Raw genomic sequence first — 26,647 nt, forward strand, 5'->3', positions numbered from 1 at the left:
TGTCATTAAATATAACGGCAGCTAATTTGGGAATCTTTATTTTTTTGTTTATTGTAGCATGGAATCAGCAACTGAGCGTATGCCATGTCCAGTCCTCCGGGTGTGACTTCTCGAGATTTGAACCCCTGACCTCACTCACTGTCTTGCAGACAAACACTTTAACACTGAGTCACTGTACTACTTGGATGGGAATACCGTGAAAGATGCACTCACTGACTGTTGTGTTCACGCTCCCACACACACACACTAACTATATATGGACACAGGATGGGAAGTAGGCAGGTGCGTGCATACACAGACACGCTTTCGGCACTGTCACATGTGATTATAGATGTTTGTCTTTTGATGTCCCAACTGTTGGGAGTGGGTACTTGCAACCAAAGAGTGTTTGGGGAGGTGAGGAAACTGGCATCACCCCTCCCCCTTGGCCCTGCAGAACTCTAACACCTCACTCCCCAATTGACTTAAAAATAGAAGTTAGAGAACGATCTTTACCTTACCGTCTGATCCGACATTGGCGCCCACCTGGTGGATACAGATAAATATGACAGGAGCGAAGAAGCTCCTCACCGTCAAGTGCGAAATCTTAGCATAACCTTTGACCTCCTTGTTGACAAACCTGACGCCGTGCAGCAGCAGCAGCGACAGCGGAGAGAGAACTGTCGAGCTGTCAGCCGCAGCAGTCAAGCTATCGAACTGATCATATTAAGGGATCGCCTTGATAGATTGTTTGCTTTGTGCCGACTCTGTTCTTGCTGCCATCAGGAGGCCAGCACACCGCGCCATGTCCAAAGCATGACAAATGGCGGATGATGCACATTTGTGTTGCGTTGTGGGAAGGCTCGAGGGTAGGAAAGCTCTAGAATATCGCCTGAAAGAGAAATTTTCTTTTGAAAAGAAGTGCTTATGATTCCATTAATAGCTGAAAATAAATATCTGTGTGTCGTAAATGATTATATTATAGCACCGCGTCCATGGTTGGTCATCATACGGATAAGTTTTTCTTTAAAGCAATGATACTTTCTAGCACATAAATAAGTATAAAATGGAATATTTAAATACTGCAAATGCCGCTGTTGTATGTCAGTGAATAAAGTAAAATAAATAAAATATATATTTTCCAATTATAATACTTTTTTCAGAAAACATGATTTTTTTTATTGACCATACCAGCTTCCCCCCTCTCCCCCCAAAAAAACTAGATTCGGCGATATTTTAAGAAAAACTAACAGCAGTTAAGACTGAATTTATTTTTACTGTTATTGCTGAAGGTTTTGAAGTGAATTTTCTAAATATTTCTGCTCCATTTGCTGTGATGAAATTCAAATTTGTCACCGTCAATAAACAGACTGTGAGATTTGAAGACTGCAGAAACTGTTGAACCATGGCTGCCTCGACTGTTCCCACCGACGTATTTTGGGAGGTATAACATACAGTACCATAGAACGTATTGCCTCCTTAGCCCCTCCCTCTCACAATCCTTGTCTCCCTTCCTCAACATATTACGCAAGTGCACTCAATTGAATCGGGAACTTTAAAAAACGGTATATTTCAGTACAGACCTTATTGCGCTTCCAGTGATCCTTGCAGACAGCTGTCCAAATCAGCTGTGGCAGTTACAGCTGCTGTTACAGCCAAGCCGGGTAGCCTACACGCACAGAAGCCTATTGATCCACACCTACCCCCACACTTAAAAAGAAATCCTTTCCCCGACTGATACCGCCCCCTGACCCCTCGGGTCGCTTTGTTTTACTGGCTGTCAGAACCACGGGCAAGCCTCCTGGCACTGACCTGCCTGCACACTCTCATTTTTCACAACGCCAACGCGCATGTCATTATTACGTCACGAACGGTGCCATTGACAGTTGTGGTAAGGACTGTTGCTTCTATTTAAAGAGCACAACCACCCCACCCACAAACATTCCCTACGGTCTTGTCCGGATCACCTCCCACCAGCCACTGGTGAGGTCCGAAACATGGTCGACTCTCACAAAAAAAAAAAAAAAATTCGCGGCCATTCTAGAAATTATGACAATAAGAGTGTACCATACCCGCTTTTGTCTACCCGTCGCGGCGACAAGAATCAGAGAGACCCGTCTGGGAGTTATCTCGCCTTGGATCAGTAGACTTCCCCAAGTGTGCCCTGCCCTGTCTCGCTCCGCTTGACGCGAAAAAAAGGAAGCCAAGCGTGAAAATAATTAGACGGTAAATCCTAGCGGTTATCGGTACATCGCCATTTTCTTAGCTACACTGTCCTTCACGGCGAGCAAGGGATAGACGATACAGATATTATAGCTAACCGGAATAACTGAGGATGGAACGCAGGGCTCCTTTCAGGTCACTTAGATAAAGTTAAATCTTTATTTAAAATCACTTTATCTGAATGTTTCTTTTTTCCTGAACTGTTGCAAGTCGTGAGGATGGAGATGAGAAAATTCATGAAGTCAGAAAAATACAACGGGTAGAACAGCTGAGCATGTAAAGGTTTGAGACGAGGTGATATGCTGGTAAAGAAATGGAAGGACAAAGTCAATGCACGCTCATCTTTTTTATGAAACCATGTTGCTGTACATGCTCTTCACAATAACAAAGAAAATACAGTATTTTTAGTGATGTGAGCGGCTTCCTTTTTTCTCGTTTTGAACTATCGGGGAATTCCCTCCCCCCCCTCCCTCTTACCCCCACTCTCGATACACATTCTTCTTACCTTTTAAGTCTCTTTCACCTGGTTTCGTATTCTCTAAGCTACACCACTGACCTAAACTGATTTTAAAAGACAGATACGTTGGCATCGACATTTCAGGTAGAATTTTGTCACGTGACTTATCGCTTAGAAAAGCCTTGTTGGAAAATCGTCGAGTGCTTTTGTCGTAATAAAAAATGCGAGAAAAAAACAAACAAACAAACATGTTTTTACTTCATCATCATCGACACAGGTGGTAGTCCCTTACCACCTAACATTAACTCGTTCTTCTGTTTGTTTTTCTTATTTTCTCAATAAGGCTTACTTGTTGGATCGGCAAATCAATTTTTGACATCGTATTGTTTATCATCTTTATTTTTGATCATTATCGGTTTACAAAATGCAATTATCCCAACCGTGCAGTGAAGCAGACTCACCTTTTTCCGAGAACAAACCAAACTTTCTCTACATAGACTGCCCTAATTTTTTTTTTTAAAGGGGTTAAATCAATTGCATGAGGTCAGAGGTCAGAGTGCTGAAGGTAATCCAGACACTTGTGTTGCTGCACACGACAGTGGGAGGTGTTAGGGAGGAGGAGGAGTAGGGAGGTAGGCAACACGATCAGCAGGCTGCAGCATCTTGACGGAATCAGCTGTTGTTTGAAAATAAACAAGCCAGGCGGTGTCGGGGGAGTAGCGGCCTCCAGTCAAGCGGCACTACAAGATCTTATCTCACCCCGAGATCGGTTTAGCTATCGACTCATTGAGCTGCTGCATCCTCAGCACAGTGCGCAATGTTTCACAGAAAGCAGTTAATTATATATTCTTCCTTGCCCCCTCCTGTGTGCGTTAGTGTTTGCGTGCGTGGTTCCCCGGATATATTATAATAATAATCATACTGAGAAGATATTTAGTAATCTTAAGAATATTAAGATAAAATGAAACTCAAAAGGGTGATCATCACTGAGTTCATTGCAACTCAAGATCGCATACCCTCTTTACAGGTATCCACACACCCACAGGTACACATACACAGCCTATACAGGTAGGCAAACTCATGTATGTCTATAGCTATCGCTTTGACTGACTGGAGTTAAAATTCTATACACTGCATCCAAACTTTCTTTCAAAATGACACGTGCATCGATTCGAACCATTTCAGCGGAAACTAAACAGCCAAGACCTAAAAAAAAAAAAAAATGATATCTACTGTCTGGCCTTTTAAACTGTCGAAACAATGGCTACATCGACCGAAATCCTTTTAGCCAAAGTAAATAAATAAACGAACAGTAGCAGGTTGCGTAGAAGATGTAGAGATATAGAGGTGTTGAGGAGGGAGGCGAATCGTGGGGGACATGTGGACATGTTGAAGAGTGAACAGATTAAAAATATTATCAATGCATTATCTTGAAAAGTCCTGCTGTTGTTGCTTTGTCTGATGGCTTTGCAGACATAGCCTCTATGAATATTTTAATGGCGGTTAAAGAAAGTTCTGGCTAGTAAGGTGCAGCCCCAAAGAGAAACACACATGTGTTCCTACACATGCAAACATGGGAAGGAGGAGTAGAGTGAGGGGAAGAAATAAAAGCGAGTCATGCGCAAGCAAACACGCGCCCGCACATGCATCATCTCTCGCCAGTCGCCCTCGCAAGGTTCGCTCCAGAACATTGTTCCCTGACCTGCCAGAAACAGCCCACGTGTTATCGGACGAGATCTATCTCTGTTACTCGGGTGTCCTTCTCTCATCTCCCACCCTGATGCGTGCACCATCTCCTCAAGGTACGTTTCCCCACCACCACCACGACCACCCCACTACTGCTGCTGGGTACAGCGCGGTGGGTCTTGCTGACGGGTGGGCTCGACGGGTGAGGCGAGATGCCTTCTGCTGCGTCTGCCGCCTGTCACCGCATCACCGCTTGCCTCCTCTCACCCATCGCTGCCGCCATCGTCAAGCTGCGCTGTTCGATAACAGTCGCCGGGTACCAGTCTCGGAACTCAAACTGAAGGGGCCGTGTTGGGGGGCGGGGAGGATGAGAGGGCGAGTCAGACTGGTTGTCTGTTCGTATATGTGAGCGTTTGCATGCGTCAGTCTACGCGATCCTCTTCGTGGTTATATTTTAATCGAGTAGGGGGATGGGGCAGGAGACAGATTCGTCCTGAACTTGTGGACATACAAATTTACCAATCATTACTTCAGGATGCCTATGAGGCGTTTGTGCGTAGAACTTTTGTTCTTATTCATAATCTCGACTCGATGTCATTATAAGTAAAGTATAATAAGAGACAGCATCATATCACATTAGCCACGACACTCTTTTTTGCTTAGGGTTTGTTTGGTGTGTTTTGTTGTTGTTGTTGTTGTTTTCTTTTAAAAGAAGTCTTCTGTGCTAACAGGTCTCTTTGAACCTCATAAACCATTTTTTGTCTGAATGTGTGTTTCTAACATCTATATGTTATTTTCTAGAGTAATTGTTAGTTACATTGTTCTTTATTATAATTAAAATACATGATGTGATTAACTTGACACTTAAAACAAGAAAATTTTTAATATATTAGCGAGGTCACTAACAGGATTGTTCTCTTGTTTTGCAGGGTACCGAGTTCCCGCCTTCACCGGCGGCTACGTCACCAAGCCTGATGGTAAGTAGGTTACCTTCTTTTGTTATCGCCCTTAACCATTTGTTTTAAAAGAAAGAAAAAAAAGATTACTGTGATGACAATTGTGTGAAGGTGTGTGCGTGAATGTCATTACCAGGGCGAGTGGGTTGTAACAATTGGCTGTTTATTTTTGAATACATTTTGAAAATATTTCACTGCGTCAAGTTCCTGTTTAAACTGGAGCTCGCTTTAAAAAAAAAATGTTCACTAGAATGTTTATGATAATATGTAACTGATATTTCCAGCTCTGACGTCTAAAGGTTAGTATATTGTCCAGGATAGTGTTTATCATGGGAGGATTGCAGTGACCAGAGAAATGTATGCGGAAATCATTCTCAGCTAAGAATCATTTTGAGGAGTCTGGTTTCAAGACATTCGACTTTCTGCCACACTGTCCATTTCATGGACATACCTGTCATTGTATTTTTTACAAAAATTTAAAGATATACAAGAATACAGTGAACAGAAGAAGATTCTTTACGATGTGGTGGTCAGACTGGATTTGCATTGCTCGAAGGACAAGGTCTAGTCAAGTCTAGGAGATACGATCGGCCCTTTTATCTTGTGTTTTGCAGTTCTGTCAAAGAACTTAAACTTTATTTCTTTAGTATTTATTTTACAAGTTTTATAGCCGTTCTTATCGATGCAAGATAAAGCTCATTCCCTTTTCTGGTAGCAGTGGGTGTAGAAATAGCTTTCAATGATGTTGTTGTGAGTTCAGAGTCAATAGCTAGTGTCTTTCAGTGACTCTAGAGTCCTCGAGGACACACCTATATATTATGACTAAATACTGGTTATGTTCACTGGCTGCTGGTTGACAATGGTTGAGGGGGGCTGTTCATAACTGTTCTTAGCAGTTATCTTTCCTGACATTGGTTTTCTCATGCAAGTCGCTATTCAGCTTCGATCACTTCAAAAGGCAGCTCACACACTCACAAGGCAGCTCTCTCTCTCACACACAAACAAACAAAAAGAAAATCACGAGTTTGAAGCAGCCACGTACATCAACACGCAGCGTCTGAAGACAACTTCATCATCGATGATACCGACATTAGTTGCCCCACGATATCAGGATCGATAAGTGTATGGCATTCCACTGTATAGATGCATCCTTTCTTTCTTTGTACTTTTTGTGTGGGTGTGTGTGGAGAGGTTGTTGGAAAGTGTGATCAGGTCTGACGATGCAGGACAATGGCAGGGCACGGCCTGTCCTCGTTGTCACTTATCACGCCTGTCTCGTCTAACGCGAGGTACCTGACGATGCATTCAGCCCGCCGTGGGCCGTGCACTTCATTTTGCATTCGCCGACCACGTGTGTGTCTCTCTCTCTCTTCCCTCCCCCTACCCCACCCTCAACAAATCCAATCCACAACCCCCATCTCCACCCCTCGTCTCCGTTTGTCGGCTTCCAAGTCAAGAACCAGCGTCCCGGGCGACAGGAACGTCATGTACTGTTGTTTCCTCTATCCACCCCAGTATTGTGTGGTTCTCTGTCCGTCGTTGTCGGGTGGGAAAATTAACGGTCATTTCCAGCGCTGATGGCGGCCGGTACAGGAAGTGCTAGGATTGCCTCCTGCTTATGCCTTGCCCACCCATCCGCAACGGTCGTCGAGGCTGTTGTGTGGCCAGCCGTGTGATGACGATGAATGGACGCCAGCGAACGTGAGTTGGCGACTTTTGCTAGGGACTGTCGATCGTGTAGCTATGTCACCCTAAGGTCTTGACTGAGTTTGAATGTTTTGTGCTCTTTTGTTTCTTTGTTGTGTTTGCAGATGTGTGTGCGCAGCATCAGTAAAGCTGTCTGATTCAATGTACTGAGAAACACACTTTTATGGTCTTTGATGGACGCCATAGTGCAAGGATGGCTTGGTGGAGTTATGGGGGATACAACGCGATAACTCTAAGAATACAAGACAGACTTTAAGTTGAATTTTTTCTTTGTGAACCACAGTCCTCGTCTTTGGAACATTCTAACTGATACTGTTGCTTTCGTGATTAACTGATGGCCCGCAGCGAGTTTTAGCAAGTGGAGAGAATCATTCCAGCTTCAGGAAATTCCTCTTTCTGAATGAAAACATTTGACTTACCCACGTGGACATTTTCTCATATAAAATAACTGTCTTGGCGACAGTTTACAAACTTTGTAAAACTTGAAAACTTTCGGCAATGGCAGCTTTCTCTCAAAATCTGTCCTTTATCACAGGTGACCCTACCTGGCGTACCTGTATTTTGTAACAGCTTAGTCCCAGTTGACGTATGGGATACTACCACGTGACCGTCGACCGTCTCCGCTCCAACTGAACGCGTGGGGAAAGTTGGGGAAAACCAAGATCAACTCCCTCTGACCTTGGGAGTTGAAACCTCATCGCGACGTCGGCGTTGTTGAAAGGATCGATAACTGCGAAGAAGAATTTACCTGCCTCTCCGCTGACCTCCCTTTGTATTCCGCGCTCATTAATGCAGGCGCACGCCTGTCCCCGGGGGAAGTCAAACAGCGGGTCCTCCCGTGCTGCTCCGCTGGCGACTCATTAGGTCACCCTCAGATTTTGACAAGTCGTTCATGCGCATGCTCGGTTTACTTTTGTGTCTTTACCTGACCGGCTGACAAAACGGTTGGGCTCCCGCGGACATGTGTACACAACTCTGACTGCAGGACGGCCCCTATTGTACACCACCTTGTTCGTTTGAGGAGTCGGCAAGGCTGATCTTACTTAAGTGCCCTGTGTAAGGTCGTGCTTAACTAGACAAATGTGGACGAACTTTTGACTGGGGTTGGCAAAGTTCTCACGTGAAGTTTATACATGTATACAACTTTGCCACACACACACACACACAGAGTCAAATATGTGGCTTTTGCTTGACAAAATATGTATGTGACAGTCATGAAATTTTATTTGTCAACTAAGGGCATGTGTTGGATAACAATATTCAGGTTAATGAGTTTCTGCTAATGTCGTGGTATTTTATTTCGAAATGAAAAAGATTATACGATTAGACAGTAGTGTAGACATGGCAGGGACGAAGGAGATCAGCCAACACACCCAGACATGTCCTGAACTCCACAGGACATTAGCTGAGGTCAAGACTATTCTACTTGTCTCATAATGATAACAGAATGAACACTGAAAAGTGTTAACCGTGCTTCCTTGTGCTGTCGGAAGCAGATGGCGCTGCCAACTACATTCAGTCGACTACTAGAGGTAGTCACACCCTGGAGAACTCTTGTTTACAGATAAACCAATCCACAGTCCGCTCCACAGTACAGCCTGATTGATCTTTCTGTCGAGTCAATGTCAGAAAAGTAGGTCGATCAATCCCTTTGTGTTCTTTTTTTAAATGTCAGTTGATGTCATTCTATTGTTTTACCTACAAGTTACCAAAGGGAAGCCTATTGAGATCACACGAGATGCTATATCCTGCTCGTGACCATGGGACCTGGCTGCTTTGCTCTCCATCCCAGCAGCCTATTGCCATTGGTAGTTTGAGATCGAGAACAGCAGCTGGCATTGTCATACTTTTTTTCTTGTCTTTCTACATCAGTGGTTAAAGTGCAATGCAGTCAGTTCCGTGTTCTGCCATACCAGTTACTTCTCATCCGGTTTTATTTCTGCGAAAATGATATTACAAGAGCTGGCGGCATTCAGTGCAAAGGCACGATATCTCCCACCAGAAGAGTTTGATAGAATTGGACATTCCCAGTCATGGAGACCTCCTGGCAAAAAGAAACAGTCGAGAAGAAACTGTCAGGGTCGTTTATCCATCCTTCTTTCTGTTGTGATTGTTTTATGGCACAAAATTCAGGCTTTACTTGAAAGCAAAAATAACTTTTGACTGTGTCTACACAAAATCGGAACATTCTTTTATTTAAACAAAAACATGCAGTGTTGACACATAAATATTGCAAACTCGTGATGCTGGTTGGGAAATTTTAACCGGATAATTTATTAACAATGGATTTTGGAGGCTGAAATTTACAGGTTAGATTTATGTTGCCTATATCTATCAACAAAAACAAAAACACTCGAATCAGTCGGAGTGGTCTTGAATATTGTCATATCCACTGGTCTGCTTTCTCCCTGGAAGCAATGAGAAGATAGCACCCTGAGCACACACACCAGACCCTCGGAGGTTCCACTGTTTACTAGCGGGACTCACATCCCCCACATCACAGACAAAGGATGTCTAGTTAAACCAAAGCCTGATGCCGGGTAGGGCGGTTTCATTTCTCACAGTGTGTGCTTACCGAGACCAAGGATTCTGCTGTAACCGAGACACCATGAGACGCCACGCTGAGCTATTCAATAATAAAATCGCCGTGAGTGCTAGGTCTTGGTGTCTAATGAGTTCAAGTAGCAGGGATTGTACATAATTAACACCCGCAACACACTCGGGTGGTATACCAAAATGGCGTGACCACTCTTTCACACTGCTTCATCTTAAAGAAACAGTTGGCTCCCGGATATTGTTGGTTGTGACATAACTGTCTGTCCTGCTAACCTTCCAGTCATCCCGTCTGGTTGCACCCGAAGCACCCTTTGGTGTACCTTGTGTACCCAGTGGAGATGAAATTTCCGGGTAAATGGACCTTGAGGGCGACGCATCCGTGGAGTTGAAAGATGGCCAGGGTCTTAGTGTCACGATTGAGAATAGTTCTCTTTCTCCCTCCTCCTCTCTCCCTTTTTTGTTCGTTGGCTCACTCACCAACCCATTCCATCGGTCTTTGGCTGTAGAGATGTGCCGTTAGATAAACTTTAGTTTCCACCAATCAACGACCATGCTTAAGGTCAGCGTAAGGTCAGAAAGGCGAAGTCCGGGAAGTGAGAATTGTACTTCCCCCGCTTATCTAGCGAGTCATCTACAAGCTGACCTGTACGTGTCCCTCCGAACTCGGGAAGCTTCACACTAAAAGAAAACTGATGGCACTGATATTTTTTATTTGGTTTTTTTTGTGTTTTTTTTTATTCTTCTTTAACAACAGTTTCTCGTTCTTTCAGTTTTTTTTTTTTGCTGTTTTTTTTTGTTTTTGTTTGTTTGGGTTTTTGTTTGTTTGTTTGTTTGTTTTGTTTTTTTTGTTTGTGTTTGTTGAAATATCTGGTTGTATACTTTTTTTTTCTCATCGCTCTAAATAGAAGCCGATGATAGTCTCCCTTTACCAACACGTGACGATATTGCTCATAAACCTTGTCAAGGAGAGACTTTGCGCCCACGTACACCCTCCGACAGGGAGGATGGGGAGAAAAAAAAAAAGAGGAGGCAGGCAGATCGCCGCGCCCCGGTTTCGTATTTCAGTGCACGCACTCCGACACATGTGTGTGACACCTGATACGCCATCGCCTTGATTATACGCTACAGTGCCAGCCAGACACCAGCCCCGCACCGCGCCTGCCCCTGCGTTCCCACAGCCTCCACAGTGGAGGGAAGGGGAGGAGGAGGAGAAGGGTGGGGTGGGGTCTGTGGGGGTCTTTTCCTTGTTTCAGCTGATCTCTGGTCCAACGTTGACTTGTCGAATACCTTTACAGCTGACGTCACACATCACGGATGATCTCGACAGACGAGGTTGCTGCTGGAACACTGCGTGACTGCAGAGCTGTCAGGGTACCCGGATGTGGCTCATGTCCACCTGGACTGGTTCCTGGGCACCCCATGGACCGCGTCTTGTTTTCTTTTTTTTTTTTTGTTGGTTTTTTTTTTTTTAGCCCTGTTCGTGTGGTCACGCACACTTCCTTTGCACGAAGACCAGAAATACATGATAAAATAAGATAATTTTTTTTCTTCATTTAAACCTTTTTATTAAAATCGGAAGAAACCAACCATAGATTTTAATGACAGTTTAAATGTTAATGCATGCAAACAAATATATAATAGAGAAAATATTGCCGATCACTTCAGTTCTTATTATAATTTCCCCCGACCTCGTGTCACAAGGCCAACTACTCTCTCCGAAAGCCGCCCCACAGCAAGGACATGATTGCTGTGATTGTATTTAAATTAGAGGGCGGACCGAAGAAAGAAGACTCATTTCATTTTTTTTTTTAATTTTTTTTTTTCATTTTTTCCATCCGTCTTTCGTTTTCCTCGTCTCCCAAGGCCTGGAGTCTTCGCGGTCCTTTACTTGGCGTTGTTACGGTGGACAGATGGCTAATGTATGTTGTGACATTCGATCCCTTGATTGATGTCCTTTTCTTGGGGCTCGTGGATTTGTTTTTGGGGGAGAAAAGGTTAAGAAGGGCATAGGATGGGGTTGGGCTGTAATAGACTGGAGGGCGGAGAGGGTTAAAATGTATGTGTTTGTGCATCTAATTTCATGCACTTCTGAGCTGCTGACGTGGTGTAGGGGTCGCCACAACTCTGCTCACCTTTGATTCCCTAAATCTACATATAGATATATCCTACGTGTGTGTGTGTTTAGGGTTTGTTTATACTGGTTCGTGTGTGGGTTCCTAGTATCATCAGGTATAAATCACACGCACACTGTTCTTTTTTCTTCCTTTTTTTTTTTTTTTGAAGTAGCGTGCCACTATTTTTCACTCCCATCGACTGATATCCAGGACCGGTTCTACCATTAGGCGCAATTACAGAGTAGGGGCACAAATGGCCTGATGTTTTTTTAAGAGATTAATAATGTTATGGAAAAATATCATTTTTATCTAATGATATTAGCAGGACACCTTTGCTCTGCTTGTAGGTTGACTTCACCACGCTGGTTTCTCGGTTCATGTATTACAGGGAAACCCCATCATCCGGGGCGCATTGGAACTGGTGGCGCAGTCTGGGACTGCTGGCTTGCTGTTTGTTTGTGTTTCTGAGTGATGAATAATCTTAGTGGGGAAATATCATTTTCATAGAATGACATTTGCAGGACACATTTCCTCTGCTTGAGTGTTCACTTCACCACGCGAGTTACTCCGAGTTACTCCATGTATTACAAGAAAACATTTGCAGTGACCAGCGGGGAGTAAAGGATGAAAAGTTGGGAGGGGTGGCGTTGGTAGATCAGGATAGGGGTGGCGGACCCATAGGATGGATGGGATCACCTACAAGCATCACCTTTCTCTAACTCGGAAACACCCCATCTATTTAAGGACAACAACGATGACTTTGTATCGCACATTTCTTATTGGTTATGACAAATGTTTCATGCTCAATATCTTTGGCACTTATGAACTTTGAAGCCGATGGACCTTAGCTAACGCCACGAACGCATTTTGAGTTAATATGAGTATTGATGGGTGTCTTACGCTTAACTTAGTTGCCAAACGGTAATTTTTAAAAAATTTGATTATGTTTATTATCTAAGAGTGCAAGGGGTGTCTATTGGAATGTTTTCTGGCAGCACCTGGAGACTTGTCATTGCCACGAAGATCATCACTTTGATGGCGACGATGTCTGAAGACAGTATTGTAATCTTGCAGGGTAAGACCGGGCGAGATGGGTTTTCCACCAGGATGTCCGGATGTTGCGATATCGCGAGGCGCACGACGATGAGTGAACGACGCTGGCATGACGCATGCGCCTTGCACGGCGTGGGTGGGAGTCATCAGCGTGTCTGCAGTTGCCATCGTCGTTCACATCGATGTAGCAGCAGTGCTTTAGTCTTGGCATGGCCTGCACGTTTCTCGCTTCGTTGCCGATCTGCCGATGTTTCAGGAGTTGTCTGGCCTGGAATTTATGCTCTCGTCTCGTTGTAACACAAAGTTTATGGCTTCATCGGGTGCGAACGGGGGTGGGGTTAGAGACTAAGAACCAGACGACATTTTTTTAAGTGCACTTCCCTTCATCCACCGTGTAGACAATGCAAAGCAAAGACACCCCTTCCCCATCCCATCCCCAACCTATACATGCACACACATGCAGACGCACCGACGGACGTGCTCGCGCACACAGACCCTCTTCTTGTTTAAAAATATTCTTCTTTTATCATTCTTTTCCTTTTCTTTCTTTCCATCCTATTTTTTTAAGCAGGAAAAGCGTGATTACTTTTGCATTCTCATGACTCGCATAAACCGAAGTGTATAGCTGGCTGGCTTTTATCACCTCCACAACAAACATCACGTGACCCACCCGCTCTCTCGGCCCGCGTGCATGATGGCAGATCGTAACGTATATTTTAGGAACACTTAGACCCGCGTGAACTCCAAGACTGTAAAAGTTGCAAAGAGAATTTTTTTGGAGGGTGAGTGGAGAGCTGTTCAACTTTGCCTTTTGCAGAAAAGCTTAGGCGAGTAATCTTGAAGTTTTCTTGCTTTCTTGTCTGTCAGCAAGATGGTTCTAATCAATGTAAGCATCTTTCTTCTGGTTTTGTGCACTTCTCTTTCGTATTGGAAGCATTTTTATAAGGACTTTTTTTTTCAATGTTGGTCTTTGTCTGCTACACAGAATGAAGTAAAGTGTAGGGAGATGCTTTGGACAGGAAGGTGGGGTTGAAACAGCGTGAGCTTACATAATTCAGGAGACAATACAGTACTTTTATATTCTTTTCCTAGAAACATCCCTCCCTCCCTTTACTCCTACCACAGTATGTATATAAACTCGTGAAGTGGTAGGTTGTTCGGTTCACACACACGCATACACTTATATACATAGACACGTACATATGTAGTACATGTATACATACATTATTCTCTTCTTTGACACTCGACAGCTTTTTCTCGCCTTCCCTCAGCGTCTCCCCCAGTCCCTGTGTGGTGCCTCTTGGAGAGAGCTGTAAACTCTGGCGTTGTTGCCGCCAGAAAAACATCTGGGTTTCTGCTACCCTCCAAATACAGCCGGGGCCCTCTGCGGGGTAGCTGTTGCTGAAGTCACAGACCCTCCTCCCCCTACATCATTCTCGCTGACGGGGGCTCGCAAGTCCTAACTGATCCGGCCCTCTCTCTATTCATCATCATTATCGTCTTCTCATCATTTTTGTCAACCACTCTTTTTTGACTCGATGAACTAAGCGCAGCATCGGATGCTGGGCGCTGGCGACAGTAAAACTCTCGGCTCGCCGAGTGGAAAGTTTGCGCGAACGCGATCCCATAATGGACCTCCACGGCTACGGGATTTGCAGGCGAGATTCCGCGCTTCGTCCGGGTTCTTCCAGAATGCCGGGACCGGAGGCGCAGCGCGGCCTTGTGGGTCAGCCAAAGTTGTGGTAGCGGTGTTTCAGGGAGGCTAAAAAAGTTTTCTCTCGGTCGAGCTGTTGGTGCCGCCAGCCTGAACCTCGCCCAGGGCCCATCGTCGTTCGTTCGTTCCTTCCTTCCCCCCTTCCTCGTTTGACGAAGATCACAGGACACCGAGAGGCCAAGCGTGGGCAAACAACAAGCACACCTTAATAACCACAGTAAGTAGCTTTTGGGTCGGCACAGAGGGATAGCAGCCGCTAGGCCTCTCTGACCTGTCACTGCAGCCAGATCAGAATGCAGCAATTTTCTCTTTGATGGATGCCGTTCTTGCTCTGTTCCCCCCCTTTTTTTTATTTTTTAGAGTCGAGCTTTACCAGTTTTGGTCGAGGAGTACAATATTTTTGATATCTTTCGTTGGAGGTAACCCAGAAAGGGAAAGGACGAGGGAGGTGCGGTGTCAAGGGAGGGGATAGTTTGTGTTTAGTTTCGAAGAATCTGGGACTGTCCCTTCCAAACAACCGATGTGGGTGACCTCATCACTACACCCGATGTGTACTAGGACTGATTTCAACTTTCTTCAACCCTCGATTAGCTTTCGAGCACTTGAATCAAGTCGTAGACGTTAAAATTACCGTTGAAAAATGTGGACGCAGAAACATCAGACGCTTTTGGGTAGGCGGGAAGATGTGCTTGCTGTCGACCCGTTGTGTAATTCATGATTTAATGTTTCCATTTCTCACTGACATTTTTAGGGGGGACCACCTCTGGTCGGAACAGAGAGTGTACCAGCGTGAAGACGCAAATATTTTTTCCACCCTTAGCTTGGGGGGTAGAAGGGGAGGTGATGCTTTTAGCCTAACGACTGGTGATGTACGCGTTGTACCTATGCATGACTCGCTGTGTACTCGGTGGCGGTGCACACGTTCGACTTTGCTGGAGATGGAGGGAGCGGGGAATGGCCTCCCCTTGGCAGCAGCAGGCAGCGTGCATGGCTTGTGATGGTGGGTCAAGTTTTCATAGCTTCCTCCTGCGGTACCCGCCGATAGCAGGGGGGCTGTGGGATTACGCTGCAGGGTAGAGGGAAAAGGGTGGGCAGACACTGGCAGGATGCAGGAGAGCCAGCATATGAAGCTATCGTGTGATCACTCCACAAATAAACTCTCGGCGAGTCCGGTGTCTAGTGGATCTCCCTTTGACGCCATCTTGTGACTAGTTCTTTGTCGCTGGAGTGGTTTTTTTTTTCTTTCTTAAACTTATTTCCTCCCCTTTTCATTTTTATTATTCCTCCCTTTCTATCCATCAAGCCTTTCTCTTTTCGCTGTCTTTCCTTTTTTATATTTGTATACAGGCACTTGTTCTGATAGGTTGGAGGTTTACGAATAAAATAGTGAAAGAAACAAATGGAAAAACGGGTTTTGAACCCTCGGTTGTGGAATACTTTGAGATTGAACCGTGTGAACAGTGTGGTAGATGTTGACAGCATGCTAGTGATTACAAACATTGTGATAATTGATGTCTGAACATGAATTTTTGTTTCCTGTGCAACGAGACCTATTGAGATAATATTCCATTATTCTTAATTTATTTCTGAAATGCTTCAAGTATGTAATTTTCTTCTTGTATTCTGTGTGTAATGTATGTTTATTGCTTTATTTTATAACGGCCTTAGTTGATAGATTTTCTACCTGCTGTAAGAATGTGTTCACTTCTACCCACCTGTAAGGTGTTATGGTCATAGATAGCCACTTTTATATTATTCTCTGTAGCAAAATTATTTGTAACTGTATCTGTCTTGGTCCTTTGTATAATTTTTTTTCGGCACCGTTTCTTTTTATTTACACCAGACACCAGGTTTCTTGCAGACTGCAGCCGAGTGGTTAGGTCTGGTAGGGCTGATACCCGTATAGTGCAGGTGACCCAGGTGTTGAATGGGTACATAACACTTTATTGGGTTGGGGGATGAAGAAAGCAGCAAGGGCGATGAGGTAGGCTTCTTTTTTACCACAAAAAGTAATCCTGAGATAAGTGCAGTCTGTAATACCTCTCTCAATAACCACCTACAAGTCACGAGACTACCTGTGTTCTTTGAAGCAAACATACATTGAAGCCTACCCTAAGATGGACTAAGTCCTACTTATGTCAACTACCAAGGCGAGACTTGGATGTTCATCACTGTTCTGCTTCTCCCACTATGTTTATCTCTAGCAGCGCCTACTAATTTCAGATTGTAAACAGGATTCGTTTATAGGTACCGACCCAGGAGTTCAGAGACGGGTAGCTCTTCCCTTTCTTTTACCACCACCCAGTTCCCTGATCCCCCCACCTAGTGTCGAGCCTGTCAGTTAATTTGGTGCCGGGGAGGAGGAGAGAGTGTGCCAATCGCTGTCCTGTTTTCCCTGACTCGGACCCTTTTGTCCGGTGTGTTTTACGGCAAACACCCCGCCGCCATGTCTGCCCCGCCTCGCGCACGGTGACCAGTGTCCGGCGGACAAAGGGACTGACAAGGACACCCGACCTTAGGTTGACAGGTTTCCGGCATGTCGGCGACGACCTAAGTCTGCGTTCAAACAAGACTTAGCACGATTCCCCAAACGAGGCTTGCTATGTAGAGCACAGGGGATGGGGATGACCCAGGGGAGGGTGAGTGGCAGGGAAGGGAACAGCTGGTAGCGTAGGTCGCAATCCTCGGGTCCGTGTGTTGACTGTGCGTGTTCGCTCTCAATTGGTCTAGTCGGGTAATTTTTTTCTCCTAGTTATTTTTTCAAATCTGAGTGAAAACCCTTTTCCTACAGATACCCGCATAAGAACGTCACCATTCCCAGAGTTTCAGAACACAAACACCAGAACTGTTTACATTTGTGTTGTCAAGGTGATTCTGACGGTTCTATGGCATGAGTTGTGAAGTGCTGTCAGAGGATGTTGTCTTCTCTTTTGTATAAATGCTCTCATCCCTCATCATACTTAACCAAAAAACTCTTAATTAATGTCCGTTTATCAGCCATCTGCTCCGCCACTTTTTTTTTCCATCTCAGTGATTGGAGACAATTGAAAATTTACTTTTTGCACTGCTCAAATCTTATAGTCATTATCTTAAACCGATTGTATTGGCTTTTAAAACAGTCGGATTTTTTATTTTCTTCATTACAAGATTCCTCGGGTACTTAAAAAAGTCCACATTCCTTTTTGCTTGGCGAAATTTTAGAACAATTTCCTGCCTAAGGGTGTCAATAACGGACTTTTAATTAAAGCAGGTCTGAGACACTGACCCTATTTCCCCCATACTACAGATTCCACCCAGACAGCATCCACCCCTTACCAACCCCACCTTGGCACCTCAGAAATGTTTCAAGGACTCCCAGGCAGCGAAGTGGCACGGGACGTGTACCCGGACTGCAACAAAGACCACCCGCAGAGCCCCGTCTTGTTTTATGGTCCGTGAAACGAGGCAACCTTTGACATCTCGCTTTAGAGCTGGTCACTGTGGACTCTGCGCCCATCTAAATAAACTCCCTGGTCCGAGACCACAGCATGAATGAATACAACCTGGTCCATTTTATTTCCTCCCCTCCTACAACATTAACTTGTGGCTGTCCATCCGATGGCCTGTTGATGAACTTCAGGCGGTTCACAGAGCAAATGCGTGTTCTCTCTCTATAATAAGCTAACTTACTTCAGAGTATTCTAAGAATGCATGAATGGAGGGTTTCTGACTAACAGAGTGGGTGAAATACTCATCGGAATGATGAAAAACCGTTATTACACACTTATCAAAAAGTAAGTCGACATTGTTGAGTACACGTGCTGTATAATAAAAAAGATTGAATGAAGACCATCAGGTAAAGGGAAAATAAACGGACAAGATGTCAAACCAAGTGTAGGTTGCAGAGACCGTTAGTGGATGAAGATGTCTTTAGGTAGAACCGACTTGGAACAGGAATAGAAGAACAATCCAGAAGGGAAAACAGACCAATGGGAGATACCGAAATTCAGATCCACAGACGAGACAGAAACGGCTGACAGCAGTCCCCGTGAGACCGTTAGGTAAAGGGACGTCACTCCTAGTGCACAATTACTTTGAAATATCGAATTTCTTGTAATTAAAGAGGTAGATTCTGCGAAAATTTTAACCCTTTCACAGGATACAAGCTGTTGAAAATTGCAGTTTTCAATGGGATATTGGAAACATTTCTGGCGACACAAGAAGCAAGAGGTTTTACATTGGATGGACCTTCAATGATTTCAGAAGTGAGAATTTGAGTCCATTGGTGCGCTTATCTGGAATAATTAAACTTTCTGGCGACTTACACACAAGAGCTGTAGGTTCTATAACCTTGTTGACAGCATTAAACTTAATTTTATGTCTGAGACTTTAGCTTAAAGAAAGTGCGAGATGTTTTCCTACGGTAAGACCACAAATCGTGCCAAGTTTACTCGCACAACTTGATAAAGTTTGTTTTTATCATCAAGAGAAGCACTATTGCTGTAAGTAATACTGGTGTAGCTTCGGCTCAGAGAATCAACAAGTCGCGTTCTTCCGCGGTGTCCTTACGAGAAGACGGCGACATGGCGGGAAGAGGATGGGGGTGGGACGAACGGTCCGAGACGGAGGTACAAACATTGACAAAGTGGCCTGCCCTCCCCATCGTTCTGACAAAAGACCGTACACCACTACCCAAAAGAAAGGGTTAGGGAAGAGAGGGGGATTCGGGTGGGGGTACCCGACTCAATAACCACCACTCTGCCGATACCCAAGAGTACCCAAAGTCACGCAGGCGGCTACAGAGGAACGGGTGAGAGGCAGGACTAGGCGGCTAGCAGCAGACCCCTGGCTAAATATTGACGCAGGGATACCCGGGGTGCGAACAATTATGCCGTTCGTGTCGTAAGGTACCCCGTGGTAGTCCACGGCGCGCCCGTGACGTTGACTGTCGCGGTGCTGCATCGCACCCTCACCCTACCCCCCACTTTCCCTGTCTGCACGAGGTGAACTAGACTGCACTGCCGCCTGGAGGCGACTTGCATTGGTTGTGGGGTTCATGATGATGGTCCACCCCACTGCATCTCCTTCACCCATCTTCTCCCTGGCCAGAGACGCATCATGCAACGCAGGAAAATATTAGGAAAATTGAACTAACACGGGTGTGTGAACTGGCGCTCACACGTCAGGGGCTGTTAAACGCACCCGTCCTGGACTGTAAAATTTACACCATGTGGAAGAGAAAGCATCATGCACCCCTAAATATTCCCATCATAATGTATGATTTTGTTTCTCTGAGCTTATTACAATATTAAACGCCGTTGGTAAGTGGTTTGTACCTTTAGCTTGGGACTTCAAGCAACTCGCATGTTAGAGGACATGTTAGAAGACAACAGCAAAACAAAGGTTAACAGGACAGACCATCTGTGGGAACGAGGACTGAATGTAATTAACGAACACCAACTTCATTAGAGAGTCACAGAAAGAGTCAATTATTTAAGATGATGATTTATATATAATAACATTTTTGTAATAAGAGCAGAAATTATGGATAAATTTAAATGTTACCATCTGTGAGAGATACCGACCAGGTTTATAATATTAGGAGACATTTTATGTGTGGGCCGATTGTTCAGACCTTTCTGATCGAGAGCAAACGTGCGTCTCAGCAAAGATCAGAAAGATAAATTATTCATGATAATCTTCAAGCGAGCGTTGGACATGAAGCAGTTGATTATCAAAATGTAAAAAGGGGGGAAAAGAAGACAGTAATTTGCGAATCTGTTACAGACGACTTATCTCCCTCTTTTGGGAAGTATGGTGGTGGTTGTGGTGGGGGTTCCCGAGCATGACTCGTAGTCTGAGCTCGTTCCCACAATGCGGAACATTTTCGTTCCATTAACAGAGCTTATCCCCCCATGTTTCTGTGTCAACCTATTTGCGGTTCAGTTCCCCCGTCTCTCTCTCTACCCCACCCCCCACACTGACCTCCGTTATTGCTGACTGCACTCTTGTCTGGGACTATCGGGCTGTGGCAGATCACGTGACTAATCGGGATTCAAGGTCAAACACCTCAGCAGGTGCCTGGCGGAACGGATTCCCATCAAGTTTTTGCTCAACGACAACAGCTCTGTGTCTGTGTGTGTCCACGCGCGAGTGAGCGTTGGTGCATCCGTGTTAGTGTTAGCGATCGACTGTCGCAGGGTAACAGCTGTAGCAGACGTGGCAACATCCAGCGTTGTCTGATGCTCAGCACTCTGACAGTCACTTCTCTACACGTCGACTGACGCTCGTGCACGTAACGCAGGACGTCAGGAGTGGTCCATTCACAATTCCTCCGTCACGCTCGGTCACTTTTCGTTTAAACCCTCGTTGCATCCACAGCAGCCGGAACTGGGAAGAGCTTTTCACCTGCAGTCAACGTCACTTGACATGCACCCGGATGCATGACCAAGCCAAACATCTCCTCTACCCCTTCCTCCCCATCCATCCACCCATCAAACAAGCCGCATTACCGTCGATAGAGCAGATCGTTGCATTCACATTAGCGTGGGATGGGAAGCGAGGCCGTGACCCACGTGCGTCATATAAGGATAATTAAACACAATGAGCATGACGGTAATATCCGACGACCTCGAAAAAAACCTCCTACGGAACTCCCCTAAATAGGAACCACAACAATGACTCTGTGGTTAACCCTTTCATCCTTGAAAGTGCTTGACGATGTATTCCCAACGACGCAGATATTTTGAGGAAAGAGGGGATCACGGGCATTCTGTCGTATTGTCCTGGTCCTGAAATAAAGCCCACACGAGCCGCACTAATCGATGAGTTGAGCTGGAAATGGCTGGTGGGGCTTCAGGTCCGTAGACCCAACACCCGGCATTTATCCCCACCCCTCACCACCGCCTGCTCCCGGGAGTTCCAGCCTCCCCAGTGTGAACAGTTGATGCACGTGACTCCATCAGCCCATCGACACCCCGCGTAGAGTCTGTGGTCGGGACGCGTGTTTCGGAGTGTGCCTGCGTGGTGGTGGTGGTGGTGGTGGTGGTGGTGGTGGTGGTTGTAGTAGTAGTAGTGGTAGTGGTAGAATCTCTCGTGGCTCTCACACTCGACAAGGGGGTTCAGCATCCCGGAAGGAGGGGGACAGCGGTCAAGCCCTCGGCCCGAGCACGCGCCACGCATTGGGCTCGGCGTCGCCCCGGGTGGGTCCGGAGAAGATTCGCGGCCTCGCGCCACCGGGTGGGTGATTGGCAGCTTGGCTGTTACTGCGGCTCAATCGAGACCAAGCGCGTCGCCATTTTTCACTGTCAGGTGCCAAATGCATTCTTGATGAAGCCCTGCTACCTCCTAGGCTTTCAAGCACACGATAAGCCTTCTCGTCATTGATACTTTTAGTTTTTTTGTAGAGTAGGGGTAGATAGTGGGGTGGAGGGGACATAGACGGTCTGACTCTAGGGTAAGACTAAGGTAGGGAAGGAGGAGGTAAAGTATTAACTAAGTTGATGCACGTACATTTTTATTTCTTGCTGTGGTCTTTGTGCCTGCACTCTTGTGTGCTAAATCCTCTGCTTCTCGCTCCTGTTAAAAATGAAGAAAATAAATATTAATGGTGACTCCCGGACTTTTTTTGCTTAAGGATGAACCCCGTGAACTTCCATCATCACCTTATTACGCGAATTCAGCTGTCGTTTCTGCCGATGCCCCTTGCCTCCCTCTCTCCCTCAATCCTTTCGGGTACAACCCCTCCCCACCTTTTCATCCACCCTTGTAATGGCTACACTTTCACTACCAATCATAAAAACGCTTTAGATGGCTTTTTATGTATTTATTCTTTCATATATATAATTTGCTTTCAGTTACAAACTTCTCTCGTATCTAGTTGGGTATTAGGTTTTCTATACAAACCAGAATAACGAAGGACGATTGGATTGCCCCTGCTGCCACTAATTAAAAAGGGTGTACGAAAGCTGAATAATTCATACAGTGTGGCCGTTAGATGGAGGGCAGAGCGAGGTTTGAACGCAGCCCCAACCAGCGCCATCAGGACTACGTCCCCTGACAGCCAGCAGAGAGCGGCGCTGGCGGCAGAAAAGAATTTCGATTGGTAGATTTTTATCGCTCCCCCCCGTCTGTCCCCTCCATGCTTTCCGCTCTTTTCCATCTCCCACCCCACACACCCTGCTCCCTGCTGCGACCGATGTGCGCACGTTTACAGCTGGTTAGCGGAGTGAATGGGCAACGGGTGGAGGGATGAAGACGGGTGGAGGGGGAGTCATGGCGAAATCCTAAAGTGACCTTCGGTGGACAAAACCGCAAGAAGTGAAGCGCGCAGAAGGGAGAACGCAAATGGTGTTGATGGAACCGGCTACCCGTAATAATCAAGGACAGGTTTCTGTGGAGGTACAATAACGGGTGGTAGACCTGTTGCTTTGACTGACGTTTGTCGGAAACCTCAACCCTCACCCCACCACCCGTAAGGTTTCAGGCACGAGGACACTTGTCGCCGACCTAGCCCGCATTTCTTGCTTCATGGAACCCGCATCCTCTCCGACAACTAGGTTTTTAGCCATCTAAATAGAAATGTTTATTTTCAACTAATTTTTATGGGTATGTGGATGCCATGGGGTACTTTTCCATAGGAATCAGCAAAAAGCAAAAAAAAATTAAAAATAAAAAAAAGCGAACAGACTAATTTGTTTTGTTATTGCGGGGTTTTGTTTACAGTCAACACAAGCTTGCATATTAAAGCAACGTTCTTTGCCGAGGAGTCCCGGGAGTGTCACGGCCATGACAAAACTGTGTAGACTGGCACAGATGAGAATACCCAGCTCTTGCAAAACAACCGCAGAATTAGGGTGTGACTGTGGCATGGGAGGGAGTTCTACAACTCCCAAACGCCTGTGTTCATTTGTTGAATAATACTTGTTTCATGTCCACCGCCGGCTGTATTAAAGCATTTTTTATTTGCAGATTTTGTTTAATGCTTGAAAAGGGTGGCTTTTAGAATTTACCAACATAGCATATTAACTACTCTGACAAATAAAAACATAATACTCTCTTTGACATGTAAGGTGGATTTTAGCTTCACAGGAATGCCAATGTGGTTCTCGACAATTTTTAGGAATAGTCAGAATATTTCGAGCCGTTACAGGTGCGGTTTTCTTTTCTTTTTTTTTTTCTTTTTTCTTTTACTTAAGGTTGTACAACTCTTGTTGTCTGGAGTTGATGTCTCAGGTATACTGCATTCGCACATTTCTGTGATTCACTGAGGTGAGACCCATCGTGTACGATCGTGTTGAGGCGTGCGGCGGCTAGTCCTCGGTACCCGAACCTGTTGAGCCATCCCTCTTCCCGGTCCCACCCACCCCGCCACACTTCATCCCCGGCGCGCCTTGTAGACGCACGTGCACCCAAGCGTGTCATCGGGTTAGCGTCGACAAAGACGACTAGGGGACCTGAAAGCCTGATCCACTCGAATCCCCGCTGAGGACTTTATGCAATCGCTAGCTTGTGTTGTAGGTGCGTTGTCTCCAGGTAACAGTTTCTGTACTTCTTCAGGTCGTCCTTCTGTAAACTGTTTACTGTGCGAGGTAGAAGGTTGCTTGGACTGACTTGTTCGTGGACAAACACACACAGAGAAGTGAAAACAAACAACCACACCGTTTTTTTAGATAAACTCTAACATTCCCTCTGACCTCCTGCGGGTCATAAATCTTCTTCCTCGTACCACGCCAAACATTATACTCAACTTCAGAGAAACCGATTGAGGTATTAGATGTGCAATGTTTTTTAAGTCTACACAACATTTTAAAAATAAGTCACATCTGCATCCGGGTGGATTCTCAGTTATCACGGGTCAGGGTAGATTCCCCTTATTCCTGCCCGGTCTTCCTCCTCGTCACATCTAAACTTAGTATTCCCAGTACTCTCACGTCCATCATCAATTGGTTTCAACCGTGTAGCCTGTGACGACACGCTGCCTTTTTTTCATTTCCTTTTCTCTCTTTCTTTCTCTTTTTTTTTTCTTTCAAGACATCCTGTCGAGACGGGTATTGTGCCGCTAATGTATGCCGACGAATCTGTCAAAGACGCAAGAGCTCTCGCTTAAACGCTTCTCGTCACAGGCATGTCGGGGCACGGTTGTCGAGCAAACTATCATTAGTTCCGCTTCTGTTTAGATATTCGACGGTGTAGAGTCGCAGGCGTATGAATATATGTTTTACATTCACCTACCCGACCACAGGCTTTCTATGTACGATCCGACACCCCCGAACAGACGCCAAGCGTTCCGCACGGTGCGCCAGTCGATACAAGGGAGATAACTCTAAGGGACTGGCACCTGACGAGTGTTTGTATGGAAGAGGCAGACACGCATACACACACAAACGCGCGCAGTTGGGTACCTCGCTTGGTGTTTCATCTTAGCATGGATTTATTCATCTTAAAACAAGAGAGAGGCAGCGTACACACGTGACGTGACACCGTTGCACCCCGGGTAGCAGCGCCTGTGGTAGCACCCTCCAAGCTAGCTGGAGAAGACGAGGTCGAGGTAGTTGAAGGTATCCGGACATTTTCTCATCTGGGTAAGCCGCTTACAAAACTGAAAATTGCCAACATTCTTGGGTGACTTATACTTTTGTAGACACTAACTGTCGGACAGATTAGCTTGGTTATTAGCAGGGGCAGCAATCCTGTCTCTGTCCCTCCCTCCTTCAGTCATACCATACCTCAACTTGTTCACACAGTTTTTATTCCTCTGACAAACCTGAAGTAAGTTGTACCTTTCATGCTTTTCCAAAACTTCCACATTTTCAAGAAACTGTTTCCTTTGGGTGATAGAAGACAAAAAGTTGAAGTTAGCTGTAAACATTCTTTTCTTTCACCCTCACTCTTTCTTCTTGTCCCGCTCTGCTCCCCTCTCCGCCTCCCCCCTGAAGACATTTAAATAAAAGTATCTCGAGCTCTCAGAAGAGTGTATTTATTCGCCACGAACATCACCTGAGATCAAAGAGCCAACACTCTCCTAACCCAAGTTATGTCTCGACTAAATAACTACTTTCGACCTCGTCCGCTGACAAGAGAAAGTGTTTTGAATGCGAGTAGGCAGCGGTTTGGGTAGAGACATGGAAATGTAGAGGACCACGATCCATCACTCCATTGACACTGTCTTTGTCCGCCGGACCCGAGCGGCCTGGGTCCCCGGAAGACCGCCGTGTTTGCTAATCGTCCTGCACATCATGGCGCTTGCGAACGCACGCCTCTGAATTTTCGAGAAACGGAGACGCTGTACACAGACACTAGAAGGCCCCCCCCCCATCACAGGACCTACCCTTCCCCACTTTTTTTTTTAAGCTTACAGAGCCTTTTTGTTAGCTTTACAATATAATTCACTTCCTCCAGGCTGGCGCTTGTCGCGACGTCTGTCCTCATCCACTTTTTCTCGTTCTTTCTCTCTATCTTTAGTGTTTTCCTCTTTCTATTGTTTACTGGCTTAAGATCACCGTTTTTTATGTCAGATAAACGAGTACATTGTACAGTTAGTAGCTAGTGGGTTTTATTAGTCTTGTAGTAGCAGCCTGCAGGATCTGTCTCCGCTTCTACCCTTTCAACCCTTTTTTTCTACCCTTTGGTCTTTTTCCAGTTTTACCTTACTGATATGCGCACAGAAGGGAGGATATAGATATGGTCACGCGTTCGTTTTTCAGTTGAGAAGAAAGTGAGAACTATCTCAGAAGAACATTAGTCACTGAAGGGAGACAACAAATACTCTCCAGCATTTTATCTGTAAGCATGCTGCAACGGGTAGATAAAGGTGAGCCGTGCAGGCTTCCTGAAGAAACCGGATACAGCTGCTGGAGTAACAATTACATTCAGGAAACACTGGGATAAGTCGTTTTACCTGAAAGAGGAGAGAAGAGAAACTAGTGAAAAAAAAGTACTCTTATAATGTTTCCTTGGGTTCTCATGATTTATTTTTTGAGGTTCATGATCCTTCTGGTCTGTGTCCTATACCAACACGATGGTATCAACAGAAAACTGATTCTTAGCTCCACTACCCCCGCCATTTATTTTGGAGTCTTGACCTTTACACTTTACACTGCAAGAGTCCAAGCTGTGTAATCTAAGGACCAATATAGTAAAAGGTCATTTCATGCCATTCTGGAACGAGAATGATAAGTGAGTAGACAAAATTAATAATGTTGGTCAGTCTTGTTTACTGCAT

The 26,647-nt window shown here is 45.4% G+C and overlaps 1 protein-coding gene across 6 annotated transcripts in view; it reads left to right on the forward strand.

The window, feature by feature from the left end:
* LOC112571301 (homeobox protein six1a-like) overlaps positions 1-26,647 on the forward strand; it is a 112,230-nt gene that overhangs the window by 69,050 nt on the left and 16,533 nt on the right. For 4 of the 6 annotated variants that reach the window (XM_025250195.1, XM_025250193.1, XM_025250196.1 and 1 more), the window contains one exon: positions 5,275-5,322. In XM_025250195.1, coding sequence (XP_025105980.1) covers positions 5,275-5,322 — 48 coding nt within the window. Of the gene's footprint in view, positions 1-5,274; positions 5,323-6,831; positions 7,003-14,317; positions 14,663-26,647 lie in introns of those variants that run through there. The other 2 variants (XM_025250197.1, XM_025250198.1) reach the window with 2 other exon arrangements.

The sequence above is a fragment of the Pomacea canaliculata genome, linkage group LG8, assembly GCF_003073045.1.
Source record: "Pomacea canaliculata isolate SZHN2017 linkage group LG8, ASM307304v1, whole genome shotgun sequence".
NCBI lineage: Eukaryota > Metazoa > Mollusca > Gastropoda > Architaenioglossa > Ampullariidae > Pomacea > Pomacea canaliculata.